General features: G+C 37.2%; 1 protein-coding gene and 1 non-coding gene across 2 annotated transcripts in view; both read right to left on the bottom strand.

Annotated features, from left to right (window-relative positions):
- NUP155 (nucleoporin 155) overlaps positions 1-12,160 on the bottom strand; it is a 72,227-nt gene that overhangs the window by 23,449 nt on the left and 36,618 nt on the right. The window contains exons 19-21 of the mRNA XM_047867500.1: positions 11,177-11,243; positions 10,047-10,162; positions 358-455 (exon numbers count right to left, since the gene is read on the bottom strand). Coding sequence (XP_047723456.1) covers positions 358-455; positions 10,047-10,162; positions 11,177-11,243 — 281 coding nt within the window. The remainder of the gene's footprint in view (positions 1-357; positions 456-10,046; positions 10,163-11,176; positions 11,244-12,160) is intronic.
- LOC125147510 (small nucleolar RNA SNORA30/SNORA37 family) lies at positions 8,957-9,085 on the bottom strand. The gene has a single exon (XR_007145223.1). It is a non-coding gene; the product is annotated as a small nucleolar RNA SNORA30/SNORA37 family (small nucleolar RNA).

Below are 12,160 nucleotides of genomic sequence, written 5' to 3'. Positions count from 1 at the left end.
TAGTGGTGACCTCTGCACAACAGTGTGAGTGTACTGAATGCCAATGAACTCTATATTTAAAAATGGTTAAAATGGTAAATTTTATGTCTATTTTACAATTAAAAACTCATTAAACACAGGTGTGTATAATGTTCTCTAGTAAAGGAAAGGAAAAAAATTAATGGGTTGAAAGTTATGGAAATACAAGAGATCCATATTGTCCCACTTTTCCCAACCATACTGATGTTATTTTAATAAAAAATATTTGGGTTACCAAAAAACTAAATCTTATTGAGAGATGTCCACTGTTTTCTATTCACTGAATAGAACTCTTTATTGGGGGCATGTTCAGTTAACTGATCAGAAGGAATAACTTACCATGAAACTTCCTCTGCAGCTCCTGCTGCATTTGCTGGGTATTTCCATTTTCAGGACGCATGAATCCTATCAGCCTCTGCTGCACTTTGGCAGTTGTACTAAAACAGAAATTCCAGAATTTGTGTTTTCAACAGCTTTACTGAGATATATTCAACCATTTAAAGTACACAATTTAGTTTTTCAAAATATACCCATAGGGTTGTGCAACTGTCACCACAATCTAATTTTAGAATATTTTCACCCACTCCCTATTAGTAGCCAATCTCCATCTCTCCTACTCCTACCCTAAGTAATTGCTAATCTACTTTGTCTCTGTAAGATTGCCTGTTCTGGTTATTTCACACAAATGAACTAGAATACACTATAAATATTCTTTTCCTCTGTAGAATAGTGAAATAATCACTGACAAATCAATGATAATGATTTGAAACTGAAGCATTTTAATCTCCGAGATGCTTAAAGTTTCACTGAGAATAGATGGATAATAAATAATAGCTTCCTTTTATTGAACACTTGTTTTGCCTCCACCAACGATTTAATACAATACTCCCAATTATATAAGGTAAATATTATTAAGAATACCATTTTACATACTACCCAAAGCAATCTACATATTCAATGCAATCCCTATCAAAATAACACCAGCATTCTTCACAGAGCTAGAAGAAACAATCCTAAAATTTGTATGGAATCAGTAAAGACCCCAAATAGCCAAAGCAATCTTGAAAAAGAAAACCAAAGCAGGAGACATCACAATCCCAGACTTCAAGTTGAATTACAAAGCTGTAATCATCAAGACAGTATGGTACTGGCACAAAAACAGACACTCAGATCAATGGAACAGAAAAGAGAACCCAGCAATGGATCCACAAATGCATGGCCGACTAATCTTTGACAAAGCAGGAAAGAATATCCAATGGAATAAAGTCTCTTCAGCAAGTGGTGCTGAGAAAACTGGACAACGACATGCAGAAGAATGAACATGGACCACTTTCTTACACCACACACAAAAATAAACTCAAAGTGGATGAAAGACCTAAATGTAAGACAGGAAGCCATCAAAATCCTCAAGGAGAAAGCAGGCAAAAACCTCTTTGATCTTGCCTGCAGCAACTTCTTACCCAACGCATCTCCAGAGGCAAGGGAAACAAAAGCAAAAATGAACTACTGGGACCTCATCAAAATAAAAAGCTTCTGCACAGCGAAGGAAACAATCAGCAAAACTAAAAGGCAACTGACTGAATGGGAGAAGATATTTGCAAACAACATATCAGACAAAGGGTTAGTATCCAAAATCTATAAAGAACTTCTCAAACTCCACACCCAAAAAACAAATAATCCAGCAAAGAAATGGGAAAAAGACATGAATTGACACTTTTCCAAAGAAGACATCCAGATGGCCAAGAGACACATGAAAAAATGCTCAACATCACTCATCATCAGGGAAATACAAATCAAAACCACAATGAGATACCACCTCACACCTGTCAGAATGACTAACATTAACAATTCAGGCAACAACAGATGTTGGCAAGGATGCAGAGAAAGAGGATCTGTTTTGCACTGCTGGTGGGAATGCAAACTGGTGCAGCCACTCTGGAAAACTATCTGGAGGTTCCTCAAAAAACTAAAAATAGAACTACCCTACGACCCAGCAATTGCACTATTAGGCATTTATCCAAGGGATACTGGTGTGCTGTTTCGAAGGGACACATGCACCCCAATGTTTATAGCAGCACTAGCAACAATAGCCAAAGTATATATATGTGTGTGTGTGTGTATATATGTATGTGTGTACACACACACACACACACACACACACACACACACACACACAACGGAGTATTACTCAGCAATCAAAAATAATGAAATCTTGCCATCCAACTACATGTATGGAACTAGAGGGTATTATGCTAAGTGAAATTAGCCAGAGAAAGATAAATATCATACGACTTCACTCATATGAGGACTTTAAGATACAAAACAGATGAACATAAGGGAAGGGAAAGAAAAATAATATAAAAACAGGGAGGGGGGGCGCCTGGGTGGCGCAGTCGGTTAAGCGTCCGACTTCAGCCAGGTCACGATCTCGCGGTCCGTGAGTTCGAGCCCCGCGTCGGGCTCTGGGCTGATGGCTCAGAGCCTGGAGCCTGTTTCCAATTGTGTCTCCCTCTCTCTCTGCCCCTCCCCCGTTCATGCTCTGTCTCTCTCTGTCCCAAAAATAAATAAACGTTTAAAAAAAAACAAAAAAAACAGGGAGGGGGATAAAACATAAGAGACTCTTAAATATGGAGAACAAACAGAGGGTTGCTGGAGGGGTTGTGGGAGGGGGGATAGGCTAAATGCACAAGGAGCACTAAGGAATCTACTCCTGAAATCATTGCACTATATGCTAACTAACTTGGATGTAAATTTAAAAAATTAATTACTTAAAAAAAAAAAAGAATCCCATTTTACAGATGAAGAAACATCAGGACAAAAGTAAAAAGCAAAGAACCTACTGTAAGGTAATACTGGCCACTGAGAGAAATGAGCAGATAAGAGCATTTGGGGCTCGTTTCGTGAAGAATCTGATACTTCAGCTCTTAATGTAACTTCAGGGGATGTGAAGAAAAGAATGATGAATTTTCAGGAGAAATTTTTGTTTGACAACTGATAGAGACAATAAATTTCATATTAAAAAAAATTTTGGAAAGCTAAAAAAAAAGATTTTAACTTTAAAAGTATATGACTATTGAAACTATGATAGGTATAATGTAGGATGAAGCGAATGATTATGTCAATATTAATAGAAAATAAGATTTTTAGGGAAAAAGCAATACAAAAATAAAAGAAATGGAGCGAAACCCTGTAATTTTAAACCTTTCACAACAGTACAAACTCGCAATTTTATTAGAAAATACAGACAAAACAACATACAGCATGACTAGTAGCAAAGAACACCTCTAGCTATAATCCTTAACACCCTTTCCTACCAAAAGAAATCAGGGTTCCCTGGAGAAATGGCTGATTCCAGGTAGAGGACAGGAATTGTACCAAATGAACCTAGAACATCTTGTCATATTAGGAAGCAAAGAAGTTACCAAAGAAAACTCAAAATACTGACAGAAAACCGTCAAAACTCAAGCAGACTGAAGAGGCAAAACATTGGGACATCTTGCATTACAAAAATAATCTGCAGTGAATGAAACACACTAAATACATTAAAACCATGTATTCATAATGGTTATTAATAAAAACCTTGACTGATGGCACCAGCCTAGATGGAGTAAGCCTGCTACAGCCTCTTTCACTGACTACGAAACCGAAAACCCTGGATGGAATACAAAGAGCAACTACTCACTGAGGACTCTGAAAAGTCAGTTAAGTGCAAACAGACTTAGCTGGGAAGTCAAAACTCAAATGACAAGCCATTCATACTGGGATTTTCCCCGTACTCCTTTATTTCGGCTTTGTTCAAAAGTGAACTGAGTTTCAAAACTGTATGGACAAAACAAAACAAAACATAAAACAAAACAAAACAAAACTGTATGGGGAGTAAATCTCCCAGGGAACATGCAATATGTCTGGAGACATTCTAACTGTCACGACTGGGGAGGACTACTGGTATCTAGTAGACAGAGGCCAAGGATACTCGTAAACATCCTATAATGCATAGGACAGTCCCCTCAATGAATAATTACCCAGTCCCCAGTGTCTTCAGTCCCGAGGCTGAGAAACCCCGGAACAGATAAACTGGGAAAAGGGGGCTTGTGGTCCCAAAAGTTTGAAGCAAATCAGTTCTTTCTCTTGACGATTTGCCCCAAAGGTACCACCATTTCCACAATACTATGACATCAAAGGAGTGAAAAATGAAAGGGAACACTAGCTTTCTATCCCGAGGACTAGTAAAAGGAGTTCCTGGGAGCTAGAGAATTTGTGGGAAATCAGAACAAAAAGGGGCTGGAAAGGAGATCCCCTAAGTCTGTGTATGATCAACACAACCTCTGGGTTCACCCCTGAAGCAATATATATGGAACATACTCAAAGAAGCACAGCAAAGACTCAAACAACTGAACTGAGATATAAACTACTGCACAAGTCCCAGAATAACCCTGAGAGGCTCATGCGTGGGACAGACCTAAAGAGTACAGCAACAGCTTTGAAAACTAAGCTGATACTGAAATCAGTGCCCACAGAATCCAAGGCAGAACCTGTGGTCTGAAGTTAAGTATCTAGATTACTTGCTGAAATAAACAAGATTGACATTCTCGAGGGGAATGATATATGCAACAACACGGATCAATCTCTGACTACAGAAAAGAAGCCAGAATCAATGTATATAACATATTAGAAAAGGCGAAGTAGAGGGGTAAAGAAGAGCTCATTTGTGGCCAGGCTTAGGGGTGAGAAAAGGGTATGAATACAAGAGAAAGCACAAGAGAACTTGGGGGCAGGATGGAACTGTTCTGTATTTTGGTTGTGGTGATAGTTACATGACACTACGCATCCACCAAAACTCTTAAAACCTCACACGGAAAAAGGGTGGATTTTACTACGTACCTTAAAGCCAAAACTGCTCATCTCTAAAGGCTGCTAGAAACCAATTCATTCTATTAATTTGGCAAATAAAGGCAAAGAAGTAACCATTTATCCAGACTTTCCAAATAATTGAATATCAGGGTAGCCAAATAACTGAAGGGAGGATTTAAAATGATTATTACGCAGGACATCAGTGCAGCAAGTGTGTCTCCTCTACCACACAGGGTGACTGGGCAGAGTTTAATCACATACCTTCTTCTATGTGAGGTAAACTGCCCACAAGCAAGATGGTGGATTTGTTGTAGAGGACTACAGTAGGGTCTACTGTTGCTGGTTATACTGCTCCTTAGCAAAATCCAGGTTATCATCACAAACATGAGGAAGGGGGAGTAGGCAGATTAGATGGGATTAACATAGCAGGGTAATCCACTGGAATACCCTATTGCTAATATAGATCCTTCTTTGAGTCCACTGGCAACTTTACGCTCTAACTGGGAACCCTAAGACCCAACTTGCTAAGGGTTGGAGAGAGCGTTGGCAAAAAGTAAACAAAACGAACATCACATCTCATCTGGTTGGCCCTAGCATCCGGGCTCATATTTCCTCCCTAGCATCCAGGCTCAGATTTCCTCCGAAGCCAAATGATAGTACATTAAACAATGCAGGGGGTTGATATTGCTACAGTCTCCCAACTCACTTAAAGAGAAACCTCAGCTTCACTAGTCTGGCATGCTGAGAGTTGAAATCTAGCACTTGACCTAATTTCAGCTTCCTACCATATTCTTACCATATTCTGGGGCAAAATTAGCCATGAAACTGTCACAAGAATTTTTCTCACACGATGATCTGCTACTGAACACTGACAACAACTGCTGAGTAGATCTACACTGGTTACCTATACTAGTCAGTATATACATTAATTTCTAAATATAGCCAGAAAAATATCACCAGATACAATGTATTTATTAGCTGGGAAAAGACAGACTATGCTGGGCAGCTGAGACCAACAGCTCCCAATGAAATAACTAATGTAGAAAATATGAAAAACTTGCAAAAGGAATCCATTGTATTCTTAGTGAAATTTGGGATTCACATTAGAAATGTTAATTGCCATGAAAAAGGGAAAATAAAAGAGCTCTTAGAGTTAAAAATATAATGGCCAGAAAAAAAATTTATCAGAGAAACTGAACAGATGCTATTTAAAATATAATAAGTGATTGATGGAGAGCCTGGGTGGCTCAGTCAGTTAAGCATTCGACTTTGGTTCAGGTCATGATCTCAGTTTGTGGGTTTGAGTCCTGCATCGGGCTCTGTGCTGATAGCTCATAGCGTGCAGCCTGCTTTGGATTCTGTATCTCCCTCTTTCTCTTCCCTTGCCCTGTTCATGCCCTGTCTCTCTCTCTCTCTCAAAAGTAAATATTAAAAAAAAAATTTTAAGTAAAGAAATAAAATGTAATTAACGATTGACAACATCAATGCTAGGAATTCTGTACTTCACAGAATGACCACCATTACAACAAAAGGAATGAAGGAAATTATGGAAGAAAAGAGAAGAAACAGAGGCTAGAACTAGGAGAGTTGATAGGATTTTCCAAAGAGAAGGGAAATGATCAGATAGTACATTAAAAAATAATAAAAGAAAATTCACCAAGGCTTAAAAGTCTAGTTCTAAATGCTCATTAAGGAAGTCTAGTTCTCAACACTCAGTGAAGAAAAACATAGTAAAGATGTTATGGAAAACTGCTAAATCTTCAGTAATAGAAATAGCATAAAAATTTTCAAAATTAACACAAACTATTTACAGAGAAAAGAGAATCAGAAAAGTAATGCACTTTTCCTCTGCAATATAAAAATTTAGGAAGAAAATGGAACAAACTGTAAACAAAGATCTGAAAAAAATGACTACGACCTTACAATTCCATACCCATTAGGCAATAAAAAGGAGTGAAGTACAGATTTATGCTGCAACACGGACCTTGAACATGAACCTCAAAATATGCTAAGCAAAAAAAATCTAGATTCTAAAGACCACAAGTTATATAATTCCATTTATATGACCTGTTAAAAATAGGCAAATTTACAGAGATAGGACAGATTAATAATTGGGACTAAGAGGAGGAAATGATTGCAAATGGACAGGAGAAATGTCTTGGGGTTGAAGGAAATGTTCTAAAAATGGACTGTGGTGATGGTTGCACAATTCTTTTTTTAATGTTTATTTTTGAGAGAGAGATAGAGTTTGAGCAGGACAGGAGCAGAGAGAGAGGGGGGGGGAGACAAAGAATCTAAAGCAGGCTCCAGGCTCTTAGCTGTCAGCACAGAGCCCAACGTGGGGCTCAAACTCACGAACTGTGAGATCATGACTGAGCCGAAGGTGGACGCTCAACCGACTGAGCCACCCAGGTGCCACGATTGCACAATTCTATATATTTACTAATAGTTGTTGAACCAAACATTTAAAATAAGTGAATTTTGTGGCATATAAATTACATCTTAAGAAGCTATTAAAAAATACTCAGTGAGACTAATGTTGCAGCCATGAAGGATATTGGTTGAAATTAGGAAATTTGTTAATAAAGGAAAAAAATACAATCATCTCTGCAAAATGCAGACATCTGACAAACTCCAATACTCATTTTATATGAATATTCAATAAAACAGAAATGGATGAATACTTTCTTAGTATGATAAATTGTATCTGTGCAGGCATCTTCTTTAATGGGGAAACATTACAAGCTTTCCCACTAAAGTCAGGAATAAGATCTGGATGCCCACTTTATCTCCACCACTGTTTAACACTGTGTTGGAGACATTAACTTACACAGGCAAGAGAAAGCAACTACAGATAGACAGGAAAAAGGTAAAACTATCTCTATTTGCAGATGACAGGATTACATATTTAAAAAATCCAAAAAACTCAGCAAGAAAACTACTAACTAAAGAGAAATTAGTAAAGGTACAGGGAATAAAATTAACAGACATTTGCAGTTATAACTGTAAAGTTCAATACACTGAGGAACTATTAAAAGAAGAACATAATGTGAAAAAACAAAACAAATGAACAACAACAAAAGCACCTTACAACTAAAATTCCAGATAATTTCCAGGAAGGATAGTGGTGGAGGGCAGGGGAAAAAAGAAAGATTAATAGCTTCTGTCCAATTATTAATGCTGACAGACGTGTATTTTTCAGAATTTAAAACTAACTACCAGAGAAAGAAAATCATATATAAAACTTCTAAGTCTGTGTTTGGGATAGAGAGAGGTCTGATCAATACAGTAAAATAAGGGGATGGGAAAGGAAAGAAAAACAAACAGAAAACACAACAAAAAGCACAAATTAAGGATGTGAGAATAAGATCAAACATCTAACTAAGGCCAACTACAAGGGAAGAAGTTAAATTATCCTATTAAAAGATAAAGACTCTTAAACTAAGTTAACAGAAGAGGGAAGAAATCAATTTGTATGGAAGATATAATTTAGGGCACCTGGGTGGCTCAGGTCATAATCTCACGGTTCATGAGCTCAAGCCCCAGATTGGGCTCTGTGCTGACAGTGCAGAGCCTGCTTTGGATCCTCTGTGCCCCACCTCCCCCCCTGCCGGCCGGCTCTCCCCTGCTCGTGCTCCTGCACTCTTCCTCTCTCAAAAATGAATAAACATTTAAAAAAAAAAAAAAAAAAAGATATATGTTAAAGTGTTCCAAAGGTTAATATTAAAGAAAATTGGTATAATTTTCTCATGAGACAATTAAATATTACATACCAACATTTTAAAAAGCCCTCATACCCAATTCTACTTGCCAAAAAATTCATCTGAAGATCACTAAACAAGTACACCAACACCTATAAATAATGGAAAAATACGAAGCCAATATAAAAATAATTTATTCCACTGATTTGGAATGTTCTAAAAGATACACTAAGTACATATAATGTTTCATAAAAGTATGCCTAGTTAGACTCTATTTGCAGATTTATCTATTTTTATCTATCTATCTATCTATCTAGGGAGAAGATCTAAGGTTAGAACAGCAGGAGAAAATGTACAATGTTGAATATGATGTCACAGAACAGTCTCTCTGTCCCACTGAGTGACAGCTGCCACTGGCATAGTCCCAGGGCAAGGATGTAATCAAGGGTTTTCTTTCAGCACCAGCTACCAAATCCGGGCCCCACTGTCTGGGGGAGGACCTGTGAAAGTGCTATGTTTGCAATATAGTTTTAAAGAAATGCACAGTGAGATATTTTATGAGTATCAAGATATTTTATGTTATACTTCAGATCATAAATTTTCTGGGCAGTGAAATTTTTTACAACAAACCCATTTCTATAATTAAAAAAAAGCTTATCCTAAACATGTCCACACAAAAACTTTTACAGGTATGTTCACATCACCCTTATTCGTAACAACGAAAAAGCTTCACAACCAAATGAGCATCACCTGATGAAATGAAAAATGAAACAAAGAGTACTGATACACACTAAAACATGTGAACCTTGAAAACAGAATAAAAGAACAAAGCCAGAAACAAAAGGCCACACATTTGCACTTATATAAAAGACCCAGAATATGGCAGACGCATAGAGACAGATCAGTGGTTGCTAGGGGCTGGAAGGGAAACAGGGAGAGCTATGGACCGAGTGTGTCTCACCAGATTCCCATCTGACGGCATTAGGATGTAGGCCTTCGGGGGTAATTAGGTTTAGATGGGGTCACAACAGTGAAGCCCCCACGATGACATTAGCACCCTTAGAAGAAGAGACCAGAGAACCTGTCACCTAGTTTTCTCTCTGCCATGTGAGGACACACAAAGAAAACAGTTATCTGTAAACCAGGAGGAGGGTCCTCACCAGAACCCAACCATGCTGGCACTGTGATCTCAGACTTGCAGCCCCCAGAACTGTGAGAAATAAATGATTGTTGTTTAAGCCATTCTATGGTATTACTGTTACTGCAGCCTAAGACAGGGAGTGATTGCTAATGGGTTAAGAGTTTCTTTCTGGGATGATGAAAATGTTCTGGAATTAGATAGAGGTGATAATTGCATAACCTCATAAATATACTAAAAACCACTGAACTAAACATTTAAAAGAATGAATTTTATAACGTGAACTATATCTTGGAGAAAAAAGGGAAAATGAGTAAATAAATCTTATTTATTCTTACTTTGGATTTCCTAATGGTCCTCCTGCAAATTGGGAGTTTCTGTCTAGAAATTCTTGCAAACCTTTTAGTTCTTGTAGCACTGACTCCAGCAGCTGGGAGGGAACGCTACTTTCAATCTGTAAGGAAAAAAATTTATTTTCCAAAGTTTTAAAACACTGAAAAAGTGTATATGTAAAACACATACTTTTATATCTGTAACTCAATGTAAACTTTCAATTTTGAAGTATCCTATCTTCAAAAACATAATTATTTATCAATTTATGCTTCATGACCAGAATAAAGGGTTAGATACCACATCCCTCCTGTCCTGCTCTGATTTGATTTAGGTATAATTTACAGACAGTAAAATCAGTACACCTTAAACAAACATCTTGATAGCTTTTTACGTTTTTAATACAGTCACTGCCCAGACCACAATATATTTCTAATACCCAAAAAGTTCTCTAATGCTCCTTCCTGGTCATTAGTTATTCCATATCCCAGGTAACCACTTTTCTTATCACCACAGGTTAGCTTTGCCTGTTCTTGAACTTCAGATAAATGAAATCATATACTATGTTAAGTAAATACATTCTTATTCTTAGAAACATGAACTTTTAAAAGAGTATCAGAATTGAAAAGATATTTGATATCTTTCCAATTTAAAAAGAAAAAGCTTAAAATAAATTGCATTTCTATTTTATGTTAAAAGAATTTTACTACCTGAATTTATGTTAATACAAAGTTTTAAAGAATCTTTTTTTAAAGCACTCTACAAAGTATACCAACACATGGAAATCAGTACTTGGTCTGTGGAGTTTTGGGGGGGGGGGGGGCATATAAGCAAAGCACTAAATAGTAGCTTTGGTAATATTAAGTATTAGGATTTATTCTGCTTAACCCTCACAACAACCTTAAGAGAAAGATGTCTTATTATTCTCATTTTCTAGTGAAGTATCAGACTGAAATATTAAGGAAGTTACTCATCATTTTATAAGTGACAGACCTGGGCAAGGAGTTTATTGGATATGTACACAAAAGAACGACCACTGCATCTTTTTAAACATCAAGAAATGTGAAACAATCTGTCCAATTAACAGCATAAACTGGTTACATCGCAACAATGGAATACTATTATACGACACACTTACTGCGGTGATTTCTCTGCTGCCACTCTTGAATACTCTCTCCACAACTAAACTAGCATCCCAGATATTTCTGAAATAAAAAAATGTTTTAACAATTATGCTGTATAAACAAAACAATTACAATATGTACTAAATTCCTCTCTATGTATTTATTAAAGGACAGCAATGATTTCATTTAACATTTCATGAAGTTATCCAAAAGATGGAAAACAAGAAAATGTCTAAACCTGACATACCTAAGATATTTTACATAATACTGTCGAAGAAAAATCAAAACACGATGGGCAGTGAATTATAAACAAGAAAGCTTATAATGCAAAAACAAACTTATAAAGGAGTGCTGCAGTGTTTCACATTTTTGAGCAAATGATTGAAATGAAAGCATACATCTCAAATCTAAGACAAATACACAGCAGACAGGACAATTAACTAGATATGACATATTAATTGCAAAAATGTTGTAATTCTTTATCCCTCCTTATACCTATCCTTTATGAGTTCGATGTGCCTCTCATAACAAGGAATATATTTCCCATTTTTCAATGGACTCTTTTTTAAAGTTTATTTTGAGACAGAGAGAGAGAGAGAGAGAGAGAGAGAGAGAACGCACGCACGCACAAGCAGGGGAGAGGTGGAGATAAAGGGAGACAGAGAATCCCAAGCAGGCTCTGTACCATCAGCACAGAGCCTGATACAGAGCTTGAACTCACAAACCATGAGATCATGACCTGACCTGAAATCAAGAGTTGGACGCTCAACCAAGTGAGCCACCCAGGTACCCCTGGATTCTATTTTTGAATCTAGGTTGGCCTGGAGACATTCCCCTCGTCCAGCGAATGAAGTGAAAGTGATGGTAAAGCCAAATCTAAACCCAGTTATCAAGAGGCTTTGCCAATTTCTACCCTTTTTCATGGGACCTTGCTACCACCAAGTAAATAAACCCCGGCTAACCTGCTAGAGGATGAAACCATGTGAAGAACCACCCAG

Source organism: Prionailurus viverrinus, chromosome A1 (assembly GCF_022837055.1).
Source record: "Prionailurus viverrinus isolate Anna chromosome A1, UM_Priviv_1.0, whole genome shotgun sequence".
NCBI lineage: Eukaryota > Metazoa > Chordata > Mammalia > Carnivora > Felidae > Prionailurus > Prionailurus viverrinus.
The sequence above is the reverse complement of the archived record's forward strand: the minus strand, read 5'-3'. Positions and strand labels throughout refer to the sequence as shown.